General features: G+C 37.8%; 1 protein-coding gene across 3 annotated transcripts in view; it reads left to right on the top strand.

Annotated features, from left to right (window-relative positions):
- The window catches only part of LOC133531911 (uncharacterized), a 52,056-nt gene that overhangs the window by 18,326 nt on the left and 14,871 nt on the right, over window positions 1-18,859 (top strand). For 2 of the 3 annotated variants that reach the window (XM_061870325.1, XM_061870324.1), the window contains one exon: window positions 14,949-16,366. In XM_061870325.1, coding sequence (XP_061726309.1) covers window positions 14,949-16,366 — 1,418 coding nt within the window. Of the gene's footprint in view, window positions 1-14,948; window positions 16,367-16,604; window positions 18,107-18,859 lie in introns of those variants that run through there. The other variant, XR_009801620.1, reaches the window with a different exon arrangement.

Below are 18,859 nucleotides of genomic sequence, written 5' to 3'. Positions count from 1 at the left end.
CGGGCCGTGCTCGTCGATATCACCATCCCCCATGATGAGAATCTCGTGAAAGCCGAGAAGGACAAGTCCAGCAAGTACCTAGACTTGGCTCACGAGATAACCGCCATGTGGGATGTTGATTCGACGATCATTGTCCCGATAGTCGTTTCAGCGAACGGTCTCATAGCGAAGAGTCTCGACCAACACCTTGAGAGACTCTCGCTAGGTGGTTGGATCAAGGGTCAGGTGCAGAAGGCGGTGATCTTGGACACGGCGCGGATAGTGCGTCGGTTCCTCTCTCTGCAGCCCTGACCACCGGCAGCTTGGGCCCTGCCCCGCTGCTGGCGGCACACTAGGTTAAGTTTTTTACAATGTGTTTATATGTGTTTTGTATAGTATTTTTTGATGTATTTTTATATTTTACTTTTATATCCATATTGTAAAAAACATAACCTAAGAAGAAAGAGAAATAAAGAGAATAATAATAATAATAAATCCGCAGGGCAGCTTGTGGATCCGCAGGGCAGCTTGTGGCGAGCTGTTGGGGAGTAACGACCCCACGGACCCGAGTACTCCCGAGAGTCAGTCAGGGTCTCCGTCTCCGACGTGTCTTCGTCGGTCGGAGTAGACTCCAAGGGGACCCGCAGGACTCTCAGCTCTGGCTTGCCTTCATTGGCCGTCCAGAGAGGAGTCGTTAGAGCTAAATGCTCCAGGGGTGGAAGTGAAAACTTGCATAAGACGCGAGTTGGCACAGTGGCTGTTATCAGCCACTGGGTAGAAAGCGGCGTACACCTCTCGACACCCCTGAGCCACTCACACCGGTGTTGCTCCTGGTCGTCTTCACGACGGCATTTTCAGGGGCCCATCTAGTGGGCGGCGAGTCACCGCCTCCCTCGATAACTAGTGAAAACATTGTTATGGCAGGTGTCCGGATCTCTTTGCAATAACCCAGTCTCATTGTCCTCCCAAACTTCAATCCATAGACCGTTATACTGTTCACTTTTACTGCAATAGTCCCAATGCCTGCTGCGACCGGTTCATAGGTGTCTATTGTTGGGCCTGTGAACGGATTGTAGCAGGCGTTATACATGACATTAATGCTCTCCAAGGGGCCTCTACGTGTTGGATCTATATCCCCACGCAAGCCTATCAAAAGACCGGGATTTATAGGCTCGTGAAATCCAAGGAGATACAATAATAATAATAATAATAATGTCAACGCGGCCGGCAAAACTTCCCACTCTATCGCGTGCCATAAGGACGAGATTTGCTTGTATCTTTATACGAATAACCTGTCAAGGCGTCCTTATTGCAAGCGATAAAGTGGGAGATTTGCCCGGCCGCGGTCCCTATTTTGTGTTTCTTTTTTTGGTGTTTTTTAATCCAGCAGCTTCTCCAAATTAAGCAAGGTGTAGCTTAGTTTATTTTTCAGTATGATCTATATATTTACTAAAATCTTACTGATGGTTTCTTGTCCGCTAATAAGTTATCCTATGAGTTTTATGAGTAGTCCTTCGGTTATTTTCTGTTGTCGGTCTGTGTGTGTGTTGTCCTAAGTGTCCGTACTCGTAACAGTCGTAACCCCTAGTTCTAAGTAGTTTCTGAAGTAGACAACCCTAGAATGAATGACGCAGGGCAGTGCCGGTATGCTGTATTGATAAACATGGTGACATTCGCTGTCCGGTTTTTTGTTTATGCTAGTTTTTTCCTGCTCCGCTTTAGGTTTCGGTGTAAGGTGCGCCGGAGAAATTACTGGTGATAAGACTTTTCATTCTTAAAGGGGCTTACTGATTAACAGTCCGCCGGACGGTATCGGCCTGTCATATGGAAGGTAGAGGCAAGCAACAGAAACTCCTTAGGCAGAATTGTTGCAAAAGTGTCCAGCTGGCAGCTATAAATAATAGTTCCAAATCTCTCCAGAGCAGCGCTAGAGTAGCTAAGAACCGAGGCGTTATTGACGGAGTGAAGCGGGCTGTCTAATCCAGAGTTCGGCTAACATTTTAGAAGAGCCATCCGCAAAAAAATTGCCAGTTTTCGGAACCGCAAAGACCAACGAATGTATATTAGTCTAAGAACTGGCTAAAAAGGCCCAAGAACTCTCATTATGTTTCTAAAGGGCGCGCGGGCTCACGAGCCGCGGTTTGCCGACCCCTGGTCTAACCTCATGGTTCTTCAAAAATTTGAATATAAAATTAATTGTATTTAAGCTTCTTTTAAGCCTCTGAGTCTGCAGATTTCCATATCGTGAACCAACAGGTGTCCAACGTAACTGTTCCTCTCAATTCCTTAAAAAAACTTCTTCTCGTTGATAACTATTCTTATACTTCGGCACTTAAGATATACTTTTGTTTACTGACAATTTTAAACTTTATTGATTTCTAATAAAACCTAATTTCATTTTAATAATGGTCAATTAAGTAAACAATCGGAACCGGAAACCGGGTCGAATGTCATCTGTCAAGGGGTCGTTGGCTCTACTTTCTCACGGAACGTATCACTGTCATTTACATAATACTTCTGTTTTGTAAGCGGTCGGATTACGGTAATATAGTTCGTGTCATCCACGATGGCGCGCAGATTTATCAAATCTAACCTTAACTAACATGACAATACAAGTCAAGGCTCGCGTCGTCGTGAATGACACAATGTTTGATGATGATGACAACGGTTTTTTTAATGGCCGCTGTTTTTGACCAACCACGTTGAAAAACCACGGATCTATAAGTAAAACGGATTGAGCTCTACGATCAAGTGTGCCCGAATGAAAAGTCAACCTTAAGCACTGTACCTCGTTTTGATTACAGTATGGAGTGTGGAATTAAAAGGAGTGAAATCTCTTATCGTAAAACTGTTGCAAAAGTGTCCTGCTGTCAGCTATAAATAATAGTTCCAAATCTCTCCAGAGTAGCACTAGAGTAGTTAAGAACCTAGGCGTTATTGACGGGGTGAAGTGCGCTGTCTATGATTTGATTTTTTTTTAAGTATTCTAGGTATTGTAGCGCCACCTATTTAAGGTTTTTAGATGACACTTTTCGGTACATGGAGGTTTAATTTCTTACCTCCACCTTCCATATATTACAGTATTAAGAGGCTGTCAACACCCAATGTCCTTGAAATTGATGTTACTTAAACAACGCATCAGTCTAACGATCCAGCGAGGAAATGCTGCCAGCGTCTTCGGTACTATGCCGCAGGGGCCATTTTTAGATTTATTTTAGTTTTAGATTTAATTTAGTCATATTTTAGTTTTAGTTTACATTATTAATTGTTTATAAGGTTATATTATTGTACTTGTAAATATATATTATCTCCAGCAAAAAAAAAAAAAAATTAATTAAATAAAATGTTAGAAAGACTATTTGTTTTAGTCAAGTAAGAAAAATATATGTTCATATTAATTATATTTCAAAGACCGTGGTCGTACTCGATACATGATTGAACGAAATCGGCTCGATAGAAAATAATTGCAAAGATTGGTCTTAAAATCACAATTAAACGGTTTTATGTCTTTATTGTTTTGACTTATGGGTTTGCAATTAAAATCACAATTTCAAAACATTTATATCTAAACCGTGGTTGAGTAAAATATTACACTAATAATCCACTTTTTTTTATTTAAATATTTTTCTTATTATTCCCTTGCCCAGGCCCACTAACATGCGACAGTGCTATCTCATTTACTCCGATACAAATAGACAGTGTGCGCGCTTTAGGTATTGACAGCCTCTTTACTCATTTAACAGTGGCATTACTGTTAAATGAGTTAAGAGGCTGTACAAATTACACAAATATGCATGTTCATGTGGATAATCGGATTGATATAATGCTATGCCGTTGCATCGAAAGTGGACCACTCTGTTCCCACCGCGTAACGGCCCCAAATCACTAACACAACGGTTAGCCGATTGGCCGCCATCTTGAGATTGGAATGCTTAAATTGATAATCGGCTATTGAGCTTGGCTTTGAGATCTCTGGTGCAAATGCACTTACTATATACTTAAATAAGCACTAAAATTGCTTATCAGGTCACCGTCTACAAAGTCCACTCTTTTTTACGAGACTTTGCGCTTTAAAAACTTCCGTATCTTTAAGTCCCTAGTCGAGGATGGATGGATGTCCTTCGATACCTCCCTATGGGGGGATATGAGTGGCCGTATCCGCCTTTCGGCTGCGACGGCTGTCGCGGGTTGCTCGCCACCGATGTGGGGAGGTCAGTCTTCGGCATTTGGTGGACGATGTGGCTACTGGTTTTGGACAGCTCTTCGCTACCGATCGTTATCCAACCTCACAACCCCTAGCCTGGTGATACAGTTTGAGCGGGGCCAGGTTTCGGAGCCGCGGTGCAGGCAACCAGTAGCTTAGCTGGCGTGTGCGGCGTGCTGGTTAGGCGTATGCGCAACTTAAAGGCCTCGAGCTTTCGTAAAAATATTTCGTATTTTTCTAATAACTTTTATCTAAATGAATAATACTTAAGGAAAATAATCGTTATTAAATGATGTACACATCACATGCACCATGTGCCTATTTGTTGGGTTAGGTATAGGTACCTACACGTAACCCATGAATTTGACTTGGATACATTGCGTTTTACAAAACTATTATAATGAATTTAAGAGTTCTCTTTAAAGAACTCAAGTCTTTACAAAAGACTCAGGTCTCGATAAAAACTCAAGTTTTGGCTTAATGACTAGAATGATTAATTGATTAGAGAGACTAAGACTTGACGTTGACCAACAATAGTCACACAAACTCTACTTACAGAAGGTACGAGAGAACAAGGAGTGAAGCTCCTCCTTTCTGCCTGTGTCTGAGCGACGTACGTGTATAAAATTACAAATAGAGTTCTCTTGGATTAGTACTGGTAGCCTGTCATTATTAAAATAACATACGAGGCGGGATACACAATGTGCCCACGAGGGACCCTTAGGATATGACGGGTTATTTTCCTGATCATATTTAGGGCTTCACGCTTTATTTATTTTACTTATTTAAATTGCTAAGGTCCCGATATTATAAATATTATTATCACACATTGCAAATTTCGGAACTGAACCAAATTATTAGAGGCATTAGGTAGTTCCTATATCGATAAACTCAATTATCGATAAACTAGTGATCGCTCCCAGTCCCAGCTTTGCGAGTACCTAAATATTTGAGCTACCGGTATCGAGTGTCCAGTAACATAATACGCGAATTTGTCGAAATATGAACAATTGATCATCAATATTAAGAACTGCGTCTTTCATATGACTCTGCCCGAAAAAATCAGATATTTGCTGCATATTTTTGTATATTGTTATTGTTACCTAATTATTCGGAGTCAATTCGTTAGTTTTATGTCATGCGTATGATGCGTATCACATCACATTACCGCGATGTCGATATACCGTATTAGAATATTAATACATATAATTTATGATCGTATGTAAACGTCATAACCTCGCGTGTTCTGAATTCTACGCCATAAAATTAAGAGGCGCCATGACCATAACAAATTGATATGACCCTTCACTATCCTAATTAATGATTACATTTTAACAAAATAATTGGCACTATGAGAACAATATAGATTCAAAACCACCAGTCAGTCTTATCTTTTTAAAATTAAACTACCTATGAATCAAGTTTGCTACTCGCGTAGCTAACATGCCAATCTTTAACCCTCCGTAGCGACCGAAACGTAACTGTCACTGTCGCACTAATATGGAAGAGTGATAGAGAGAGATAACTACGCTACGCTACGGAGCGTTAGCGATTGGCACGTTGGCTATTCGGGCTGGGTGTTTAGACAAGATGCCAATCGTGAACGTTACGTAGCGAACGATACGCAACTGTCCCTGTCGTACTAATATGGAAGAATGATAGAGAGAGATGACTAGACTACGCTACGCTACGGAGCGTTAACCTTTTGACCGCCAAAGACGTCATATGACGCGCGCGGCTACAGCCCAATATCAACCTTCATGCGTACCGACAAGGTTCACGATGACGCGCCGCGTACGATAGGCGTGGCGTTCAAAAGGTTAACGATAGGCACGTTGGCTCTTCGACACTCAGAAAGGGCTTGGTCGAGTGCTCTTTCTTTAGTATAGGACACATAGTCACATATTTTAATTTATAAACTTTACTGTAGTTAGCCACTAGTAGCAACATTGTAACTCCTTCCGCCGTTAATCGCAAAATTCACTTACATTATGGGCAGCAATAGTAGCGGTATTCAGTAACAATAACAGTAAGCCTCCGCCCTAGCGGCCCTAATGGATTAGAAAGTGTTACTATAACTGGACTGGATGCTCACACTCAGTTCTTCATTTAATCAGGGTCACACTCCACCTACGAAGCAAAATAATATGTTAAAGTATACATAGAAACTAAACGAAGACCATAATGTACGGTCAAGTCTGAAAATATAGAAACAGACGACAAAGTGCCAAAAATTTGTATACACCTTAATTTATGGGCAATAATGTCGTGTATACATATTTTTGGCACTTCGTCTGTATCGATATTTTCAGATGTGACTGTACCTCCCTATCTAAAGTTCATGGTTTTATTTTATGTACGGATTGGTAAATGAAAATTCATTCAGTTGTTTTTGCTGTTACCTCGATTCGAACCTAGGACTGTTTTCACTGCATCGTAGGCAGGGTAGCCACTACAGAGTAGAACATACCGATTACGGCTACAGATAGCACAACCTTTATACTAAAAACGGGTGACCCTCTGACCCTAGGGCAGAGTCATTCCTAGAAATGGGCCAGAATGCCATGCCTAATACCTATGCCAAAGAATAGGCATAGCTATTCAGAGTGGGAATGTAGCCAGCCTTATGGGTGGGTATAAGTTTTATTTATTTATTTTATTAGTTTAGATTTATTTAGTTTATACTTAATTTTAATAATAGTTTATATTATAAGTTTTGTTATTGTACCTTTTATATTTAATACGTAACTAAATAAGTCATTCATAAACGTCCAAAGTATTGTTTTATAGGTATTGCTCTTCATAAATTATAAACCAGACAAAAGCCACTGACAGCAGTAACAGCATTGAACAACTGACTCAAATATAATAACATTACAGACGATCTCAAATGAGAGCAAGTCTGACCCCAAATGCTTTGTCAATCAACAATATCATTAACACCAGACAACGCTCAAATGTTCAGAAAACAATTAATATATTAAATGGTCCATCACGTTGCCAAACCATTGCGCCATCATCTACTGTTATTCGTAAATCTTATTACAAAGCTATAAGGTTCATCTATGGTCAGTGTTGCTATTATACTCCAGTTGCTACTACGATAATTATTATGCTTAATACATATGTCTGTAATAACATAACATAGTATAGTATGTGATCGCGTGCGATGGGGCCATTTGTGTCTGGCCAAAGGGGTATTGTTTGTAGTGATGTGTATGCATGTGTATATCGATAGATATAAGTTTGACCGTCACGGGACATGACCTGTTAAACTCCTTGGAGTGTTATATTCAAAAGATACTTAAAGGACGAGTAACGGAAGCCGTGAATTTCTATGGACGTTAAATGTTGTTCTGCTATTTGTAAACAGCGTCCTAGGATGGTAATAACAATGGTTTTGAAGTTTGAGAGTGAACCAGGAGAACACAACCATGACAACATGTAACATAAAAAAGTTACAATACAATACAAATCCTCTTTATTGCACAACCTCTGAAAAAATGTACATGGAAACACATATAATACATGAAGATAGAGGTAAACAACAGGCGGCCTTATCGCTACAGAGCGATATCTTCCAAACAACCTTTTGGTAGTGGAGAAATGAAACTTAAATTAACTAATTAGGAGGTGCAAAAAAACTAAATAATAAACTAAATTGAAACTAAAATACCCTAAAAATTTAAGTCTACAACAGTAAGATAATACATATACATACATACTACTAACATAATTATATACTTACATATATACAATACTATATAATATAATTAAAAGTTAATTCAAAACATTAATTCTAAAAACTAGTGGCTCTGTGAGCGAACCCACAATAGTATTAGACCAAAAAAACGAAAAACAAAACGACTAAAAAATCTATGCGACTATCGAACCTGCTTACAAAATTTCACGGGAATCTGTAGAGAAATGCGCACTGTAGAGAACATCCGGACTACATACGAAAACACTTTTGGCCCAGCTAAAACGGAGACCTTCGATAAAGCTCGGTCAATAAATCAATAATCGATACAACAGACATCGACTATCGATGACGTATCCCATAAATCACTCCCATCCCTACTTCTCGTCACCCGACTAATCGCTTCATTGGCTTTACTGTTACTTATAAAGTCATTCGATTATCAACTTTAAATAATTTGCATAAAGTCTATTTTACTAGTGCGTGAGATTCGATGATCCCATCTGGTACGTGATTGTTCCTGTCAATCATTTGAAATTGGACTTTGTTAATGAATATTGAACTATACCTACCTAGAAATAAGATCCTTTGATATTGTCAGAATGAGAATTATGTTAAATTGGCAATTAATCCATATCCACAACACGTATGTAATGTAATCATATCAATGGATAGGGTTTAAAGAGAAAAAAAATTACCGAGATACCTGGATTTTACTTTAGTTAAAAATAATTAAGAGTTATACAATCTTGTCCATATTAGCAGTTGTCTAAGATATACAATGATGTACCTAATTTACTGTGTATCTTGTATGTTATTCAATCAATTGTATTAAATAATCATTTATTTAAAATAACAATATACATAATGGATATATACAGAGGATTACTATAACTAGCTTAAATCTAAAATAGGCCCTTGAGGCATTGTACCAAGGCTGCTGGCGGCATTTCCTCGTTGTATCGCAATACTGATAGTGCGGGGAAGCCGCCAGCTCTTCGGTCAGCAGTTACATCAACCAGACGCTTCGCGATTTCTGCAAAACCTTTCAATAGATTAGGTCCGAATTCAAAACACCATGTATAAAGTAGCACTGCGTATTTGCGTAATCTGACTTCTCATTTATACAGGTCCGCCTACAGCTCACTCAACTCAGTAAAGCTCACTCAACTCAGTTGTCAAATAAAAATTTATCTATCTATCTATCTAAATTAGTGGCGGTTTTAACCCCTCCGACCGCCAAATGGCTCCTTTACACTATAGGCCAGCGCTGGACCAGTGAGATGGTTTTGGCACCATTGGCATCTCTACACGATGGCCCAGCGCTGGACCAGCGAGATGGCCATGCAATGATTGAGAGCACGCACTATGGAATGGGCCACGTGTAGATGCGTACGCAGTACGCACCATCGCTGGCCCACTACCTTTAATGTGTGGACGAAAAACCGACACTGTGGCCATCCCATCGCCATCCCGCCGCGCCGACACCACTACCCTCTCTACACGCTGGCGCATCTTAGTGGGCCAGTATGATGGGTTATCAATATCATGTATAGACGCCAAAAGACCTCATGACGACTGACGCGCGAGACTCTTCACTCTGTCAACAACACCTAGGTTCCCAACTAGCAAAAGAGTCTCAGGTTGCGCACTTTATAAGACTGATGAGCTTATAGAGCTCTTATTATTGTTTTGGAACATATCATCACTCTTATATTAGTCTTAGACAAGCTAGTACCGGCTTTAGTAAGGTCAGTCTTATTACCTAGTCTTATATATGTATATAAGAGCATTTTATAATACTATTATAAACCTCTTGCTCTTACAACAACATTTACGAAGTCTCATTGAACTTGAGAGTGCCTGGTCTTATATCCCCTTTCTCTAAGTACATTTGATTTTATATTAGACTTTATAAATGCTATTGTAAGAATGTGAGACTAATATCAACATAGTATAATACTATTATAAGCCTCTTGGTCCTACAACAACATTTACGAAGTCTCATTGAACTTGGGAGTACCTGGTCTTATATCCCCATTCTCTAAGTTCATTTGATTTTATATTAGACTTTCTAAATTCTATTGTAAGAATGTAAGACTAATATCAACATAGTATAAGAACACTGTAAGTACGTACTTTTCTGATCTTATTTAAAGCTATAAACAAGCATAATAAGACCAGCAGCAGCACTTTAGTAAGATATTGGAGTGATATAGGATAAAGATACTTATATCACAAAAGACAAGATCAATATAATATCGTTTGATCTTAAATCGATTTTGGGAACACTATTGTAAGTATGATATTTAACTTAATTCTTTTTTGTAATTTAAAGTAAGAGTGGAATTTTAAATAGGTATGGATTACGACAACTGGAAAAAACGTTCGAGAGGTGATGGTTATCGGCGGAAAATTTAGAAGTACAAAAAAATCATAAGTAAATCAAATACATATACAGCTCCTGCCAGGACAAGGTAGTGTTGGTGAAAATATTAGTGAGGGTTCTGTAGGTTCTGCTTGCATGAAAGATGTAGAGGTTGAGGACAATGTTTCAGTATGTGAAATTATTGATTTTAGTGAAAAAGAATCTTCGACCGAGGACGAAACAGATTATGAGAAAGATTTTGCCTTAAAAAGTGAATTACAAACATGGGCGTTAAAATTTAATATCCCTCATGCAGCAGTAAATGGATTGCTAATTATTTTAAACAGAAGACTAAATAATGTTCTACCAAAGGACGCAAGGACACTGCTTAACACAATAAAAGAGATTGTGCAAATTAATGAGTTGTCTCCTGGAATGTATTGACATAGTAGCTTAATAACAAGACTTGTATATTGTGTTTCTTCCCTAGGCCATGTTAAATGTTTTAACATGCGGAAGTCTTTCTTCATCAAGTAATGGTCTATATCCATAAATACAACCATTTTGCATCACCAACCTTGTCACTTAAAAAAAAAATATTTAGTTTATTAGTATGTGTCAAGTGATCTAGAAAGGATAAACAAATGTATTTAGGGTTTTAGTAAGTAAACCAAGGAACCCTAATTAATTCAACATGGCCATATCATTTGTATTCTGAATGCAGAATTTAGTGTAAATAATCTTATAATAGTCTAATAGTGCGCTTTTGTAAATACACCTACAGCTATGGCCGACTATCAATACAAATAAAGAAATAAAATAATTATAAACGGATACAAATACCATATTTGATCAGGCGCATGAAGTTTGAAGTGTAAAACAGGGTCTACTTTACAGTAAATAATATTTTCCCACGTGATTACTTACCGTAAAACATAAACACACACGATGATAACGAGCACGTTATTATATTTAAACATAATTCATAAACAGTTAGATAAATACTTACACTAACATATTTTTGTCACGCTGCTGTATTTAATTTCACTCGTACACTTATACTTCACAAATAGAATGTCCCAACTCTCTGTGTGATCTTACAAAAAATCAAAATAAGCTTATTTAGGCTCATAAGATTCTAACGTTGGGCCAATATAAGCCTATGTAGGCTTACAAGATACTTACGTAAAAGCGATATTAGCCTAAGGTAGCTTAAATAAGTTTTGGAAAGATTACTGTAAATGCAAGCAGCATTCAATTAGACTGATATTAGAACGATATCAAAATAAATACGCTTATAATTTGTGCCCAAATCCGGGCTTATACGATGCTATAAAATTAATATAAGAGCGAAAAAATTGTAGTCTTGAGACTATTCTAAGCGTGTTTTTGCTAGTTGGGTTCTTAGCTACTCTAGCGCTACTCTGGAGAGATTTGGGACTATGATTTTTAGCTGACAGCTGGACACTTTTACAACAGTTCTACCATAAGAGATGTCACTCCTCTTAATTCCACACTCCATACATGTGGTACTCCAGATATTTAGTGTTGTGACAGACGGACGGACGGACAGAGTCGCACTTACACGCACTATGGGTTCCTTTTTATTTGGATTGAAGAAGTTGTTTTACAACTTACGATTTAGTTACTCTAGTAGTTTTTAACCTTTCAGCCATATGGGGCCGCGGACCACAGGTTAACAACCACTGTTCTACTCGATAGTATTTTACAGACAATCACGTCATGTTACAAGCCCATAAAAAAAGATCGCAACAGATATGACCTAATCAAATTAAACGGTAGAAAGCAAGGCGAATTTAACGGCCCGCCGCACAATCGATTATGGACCAGGAATCGATTGATCATCGATTACGCAAAACTTCCTATTATGCAAGGTTAACACGACAAATTGGTGTTAAGAATGGATGTGTGTCTAAAAGCTATGCAATCGTAGAGTTACTACACGCGTGCGCAAGTGAGGAGGAACGAAACCCTCAGAACATGCGAAATGCGACGAAATTAAAAACACGAAAAAACTCCTCTATTACCTACTATTATAAGTTTCAGAGTCAGACCAAGATAAGTTGTCAGCAATTTTGACAGAAAGACAGTCCAACTTCTATGACATTATGACGTTTACTTAACAATTCCACTATGGAAGGTAGAGTAGGTAAGGAATATAATCTCCATGTATCAAAAAGTGTCCGTCAAAAAACCTTAAATAGGTGGCGCTACAATACCTAGAATATTAGAAAAAAAATCAAATTATTGACAGCGCACTTCACTCCGTCAATAACGCCTAAGTTCTAAGCTACTCTGGAGAGATTTCGAACTTCAAGAATTATAATTCTTTTGTCTATTTAGTTTTCGGTTTTTTTTTTCCAAATGTTGGAGCCTGGGTTTCGCGCGATCTACAGCTCACAGAGCCACTAGTAAATAAATATATAGGAACATCGAATTCAATCGTTCGATCAAATGCCGCAATGCATTGCATATCGCATGCGATTATCGGGGACGTTTGGAGAGGCCATTAGACGTGTGTGGTCTATTGGTCATGGCTGGTTCACATTGATCTACTCAACTTCGATTGTGCAAGTGTGAATTATGTGCCAATGCGCATTCGTATTGAATGAGCGGTTGAATGAACGATTGGGTTGGATTCGAAAATCAAAATTCAAGACGTAGCTTATTTTCCGGCAGTTTGACCATTCCTTTTATAATAATAAAAAAAAATCATTTATGTCAGATCCATAAATTGTTAGTTATGAAAATAATCTTATATTTAATCTGTATATTTTTCTTATTCGTTTTTAAACAGCACCTAAAAGTAAAAAAGTCGATTTAATTGAATTTCCTTTTTGCAGAGTTGCCCTTTTGACTCACAGATCGATATAAGTCTCATAGCGCTACGGTGGATAAGATGTAGATTCACAACATGTTTTACTTCCACGTTATTCTGAAGAAAAAACGCAAATTAACTGAGCTCTGGAGACTATAACCAGAGTCAAAAAAATATTTTCGCAGCATACCCGTCTGACCAAATTGGTCTAATCCAAAGTACTCCATAAAATATAAACTGGTTTTATAATTGCCCCCAAATTGGGCACTTGACCCGGTGCCGAGTATTGCTTCGTTTTAATAATTGGTACATTGTATGTGGTTCTGTCATTTCGATTACAATCAGTGGAAGTTTCTGATTTATTTGCGGACAGCTGGATCAGATAAATATGACACTCTGTTTTTCTTCTTGCATGTGAAAGAAAGGGATATCAGACAGATAACTTTATCTGATATTTGAAAAATCAGTCCTTAAAAGTTACGACGCCAGGGGTACGTTCAAAAACAAAAGTGGCACATTTATTTGATAGAATATAATTTCTCCTCATAATTCTGCCGTTATGTACAAACTTTATTAGCAATTTGCGGATTTTCTTTAATTTCTGTTGTAAACAAAAGCTTAGGTATTTATTCGGGTTTTGAGCTTATCCAAGTTTATCACTATAGCTAAATTGACGCGAATAAATAATTAATGACTTTTTTTTAATTATATCGTGGCAAGCTAACATGTTCAGTAGAAAAAGGCGAGAAATTGAAAATTTGTATGGGAGATCGATCCATCGCGCTTAGATTTTTCAAATTTGCCGCCTTATTCTATTGACAAAGCTTGCCAGAGTATAGTCTGCCAAGTCATGTCCGTAAGTAGAAAAACCCGGCTCGTTTAAAAAATTTAGACGAAAAGGGATATCGTACTATAGCAAATTTGAATTTCGCCCCTTTTTCTACTGACAAAGTTGTTTGACAGACTTATATATATAAAGTTTCTACGTTTTGCAACTATTTCAAATTAATAAGTAAGTATTAACAACCCGCCCCGGCTTCGCACCGCTTAAACAAAACCTTAACAAATTATACACTTAAAACTTCCTCAATAATCACTCTATTGATAGGTGGAGTTTATCGCGAACATAGACAGACGCGGATGGGGACTTTGTTTTATAAGGTGTAGTGATTCATAGTGTGGTTTACGGACTTATGGATTAGCAAATCAAATCGGCTATATGACTTTTATTCTTTGTTTGTGTGTATCTAATTTCATTTTCTAATAATGTGTGTTTTAATTATACGTTTAACAGTTTTGTGTGTAAGTATGTTTTTGTTTTTTTTTTTGTGCTGTATGCTTTGTCTGTATTATTTAAGCTTTTCTTAATCCAATTTTGAAGGTTGGCAGCAATGTTTGTGCATTTAAAAAGCCAAATTACTTTAAATAAATTCATAGTATTCAATAGTTTTTTTAATACATTCCGTTTCACAAACATCGTTTTCAACTAAGTATTGTTATCTAGATGTGTTTAACAAAAAGAACAATAGACCGCTTGTATAGAAAACATGTGAACCGATCATTCTCACAGTAAAACACTTTCGTTTAACCATTTATTTCTTAGAAAAGAAACTTAAGTGCAGAGAGAGTTAATGCTTTATTTAATCATAATTAAATCAGTTTTAATTACTGTAAATTGGGCTTTATGGGCTAATAAATAGCACTTACTGGTATACCGATAAAATAAAAACAAATTATAGGTATTAGATGTATCGTAGTTTTTAGTAAAATGTCTGGACATAATGGTAATGGGTATATATATACTTATATTCTTAAATTGATTTACTGTAGCATCTAATCTATTTTTTTTTTCTTACAGCGACTTACCAGATGAAGAGGACAAGAAATCCCCCGTCCTGCTCTTAGGCGTGAACAAAATATCCGATTCACCGTTTGTTCGTCGACGATCCACCGAACCTCACACATCTGGCTCCATCCGGTTCTTCAGACCCCCCAAGTCCAAGTACACCCGTGGTCTCCATGGAGACGAAAGGCTGGAGAAGATCAGGCAAGACCTTCAGACACACAAGCAAAGACCTGAGAGGTACATTCCAGATAAACATGAAGTGTCTTTAGAGCCTGAAGACAAAAACTGTCTCAGACTCAGCTGCGTCGGTAATTGTATCTGTGATAGAAAGAGATCATCCAACCGAGGCTCTTTCTCTTTTCATCGGCCCGACCGAACTTCAGAAAGCTTTAACACTGAGAGAAAAGACTCAGAAAGCGATATCGAGTTTAAATATACCGAGCACATTCCTGATACTGAACCTTGTACAAGTAAACAAAATTCCTACAATATCACTCCAAAATCGACTGAACGCCGACATTTCCTGCTCGCAAATCTCAATGAGCGATTTCGAAAAACTCTTAGCTTGGATTCTCGCAAGATAGAAACCAATCGAGTGCCGCTGAGTCTGCCGAAGGAAACTCGGCCTAAATCACTTGTTAACACTAGTAATATTTGCGTGCAGCAATTTAAAACCGGCGATCCATTCGCGAATACTAATTTTGATAAGACTAACCAACCTAAGAAGAAGCGGAAATCGTTTTTCTCACTTGACGCATTCTTCGATAAAAAGTCTGACACGTCATCCGTAGATGACTATTGCTCCTCTAAATATAAACGTTTTGAGTTGGAAAGCGACGACTCACCGCTTTTCAGGCGTGACCTCTCCAAAAACCGCGAGAAAACGCCAGACCTTCTCAATCTTCCTGTGATCATTGACTCAGTTCGGAAAAAACAATCAGATACTAAAAGGCAGTTGGAGAAATTAGAAAGCCATTTCTATAGGAGTTTAAATAAACAAACGGTTATAGACGCGGTCCCTAAAGACGCAACCGACGTACAAGGCCCAAGCGGACATACCAATCACATATACGTCGACGATGACGACGTAGAATATATTGAGCCTATACGCAGCAACTTTACCAGTCAAAGCACGCTTATTCTAGATAAAAATCTAACTGGAGATCTCACTTTGAAGCCTGATTCTATTCTAACTATTAACACAGATGAAACTGACATAAAACTACCTAGTTCGACCGTTTCTCCTAAGTCTAATGAAGTTAGGATTATTGATAATGATCTGGACAGCATAGGTGCTTATGAAGTGGAGGTGAAGGAATCTGACTTGCTTAAAGCCTGTGCTAAGGAACTGACTGTTAAAGTCATGGACAAATCCGTGGACTCGATTGGCAGTTGCTCGCTAGACGTGGACGCTAGCACAGACTTCTCAGGTAAATTTTAGCTAAATGTTGTGCAAGCATGTTTTCTCATCGATGTTTTATCATATCTATTAATCTTCAGTTTCGTCGATATTCTTTCTTATTCGCACCTATATCATATTTAATCATATGTATTTTTCTTGTCATTTTATATTATCGTTAATAAATGCTTATCTTATCATTTTCATTTGAATCTGAGTTTTCTTTATTACCTTTTCTTTTTGTGATTGTTCAACTTGTGTTGTTTCTATTTTCTACTGTTTCATTGAAAACATCTACGTAGTATGCCTGCGTCATTAAGTTTCACGCATTATTTCATTTTTTTTTTCCACGTTATGAAGAATGTATGTAATAGGGAACATTACGCAAAACTCTGAGTAGAGATCGGCACTAACACAAATTGAGGGCCTACCGCAAAGCACAAAAATCGAAATTTCGTTGTCTGCCTCTCTTTCACTATTTTGTATTTGAAATTCGAGCGATAGAAACGCAGATAACGAAAGTTACATTTTAGCGTTTGGTTCGCGTTTTTTACCGCGAAATTTCAAAAAACTGTTTAAGGCATAGTATAGTCTGTCAAACAACTTTGTCAGTAGGAAAAGGCGCCTTCTTCTTCCTGCCCTATGGGAAGATTACCCTTCGCGCCTACATTTTATGAATTTGCCGCTTTTTCTACTGACGGAAATGGCTTGACAGACTATACGTATAAGTTACTCTATGGGTTACAATTTGTGCTAGTGCTGCACTCTGGCGGCAGAACATTATAGTAATACTCCCTAATACTCACTATTGGAAATTCTTTTTTTTTTATATCCTAAATACGCTCCGTTACTATTACTGGCTATGAACATTTTATCCCATTAGTTTTGTGTGGTATTGAAGGTATTTTATTTTACAATGCAATCAACTCTAACCACTCAGTCATAAGCGTAGGTTGTTGTTACTCCTAAAGTGGGGCAAGAGGCTGAATCAGCATCCCAAAATATTAGCGTCTGCAGCTCGCTAACTATTTAGTAAGCGACATGCAATTTTAAGCGAATGCTGCTGAGATAGAGGACATTTTTAGATTTTTTTGTATGTGGGTACATACGCATACGCATAGATTACAGATATAAATCAGTGGACATAACAATTATTCTTTCTAGCGCAAGCTAGCTTGGCAGATTATTATGAACCCCTTAATTACCTTTTGGACAAAGAAGACAAAGTCATTTATTTACGTTTAAATACCCAATGTTACGTAAGTTGAATAAAATGCAGATAAACATAACAACTTTATTATCTATGCCATGTATAGCATACAATGCGTTGCAAAATGCAATTTACAAACAAAAAGACTGCGCAAACATGCAAAACGATATGTCGGCCTCGCGGCCTACACAGTAATGCACGGACCGGTCATTGTCGCCAGTCAGTCCACTCGCGGACACGCGCCGAGGCATTCGTCATAATAATATACAATTCAGTGAGCCTGTAATAACAAAAATATTGAAAGACGTGTGTAATTTGAAATGCCAATCGTAGATTATTGAGATTAAGTCGCCGACCGTGAAACGGAACGGTATCGCTGGCCGCGAACAACGGGCCACTGGAAAAAAAACGATAAACGACAAAAGTTTGACGTTTCGTGATGTGATGTGCTGTCCTGTCATAAATTTTGTGTAGAAATTCGGAAGTTCGTGATATGTTAGAAAACTCGATTTATTATTAATATTTTGTAATTCATTTGTGTGTTACATCTAACAAAAACTGGTAAGTGGTTAATAACAGGTTTTCATTCGCATAGGACAAGAAAAATGTGCTTAAAAGTTGGTCTCTTAGTCTACCTGCTTTTTTCTTTCTTTTTTTTTAATCTCAGCAGTCATGCTACTCATGTTTAACTAAATTCTGCTGATATAAGCGTATGTAGTTAAGTAATGATGGCGCATCAGCATGATATGTGAAATTCCTTGTTGACTAACACAATTTATTTCCATTAGACACGTCTTTCTCATAATCAAATGATCATCTCGGCTTCCGTTGACTCATCATACTTCTTACGTTATTATTATTACTAATTTCCTCGCTAACCAAAAATCTTAGAATTGTAGAAAATGATTAAGAAATCAAATTTTGAAGTACCTATTACATAAACACCCTTTGCTGTTATGTTACTCATAAGGGGAAATGTTTATTAAATAATACATCAGGAAGCAAATGCCATCAGACTATAAGTATCTCACATATAGCTCAATGTCAAGGTAATAAAAATACCTACATGTATTAATAATGATTAGAACATCAAGACACCTCCATTATTGGTTAGTCTATAGGTCTACCTTAGCTAGCATCTATAACTTGGGTCTATAGCACCTATAAAGTTGCATGGTGATTTACCAGCTGATGATTTTGGACAAAAAATAGTTTATATAACACAAATCAGCCTTATGCAGCCAAGCCTAAGCCAGGTATTATCAGCCATGGTGTATAAACATGTACAGTAGAACCCACTTACGACAGTCTTGT

This window comes from Cydia pomonella, chromosome 26 (assembly GCF_033807575.1).
Source record: "Cydia pomonella isolate Wapato2018A chromosome 26, ilCydPomo1, whole genome shotgun sequence".
Taxonomy (NCBI): domain Eukaryota; kingdom Metazoa; phylum Arthropoda; class Insecta; order Lepidoptera; family Tortricidae; genus Cydia; species Cydia pomonella.
This window is presented reverse-complemented; position numbering and strand designations above follow the sequence as displayed.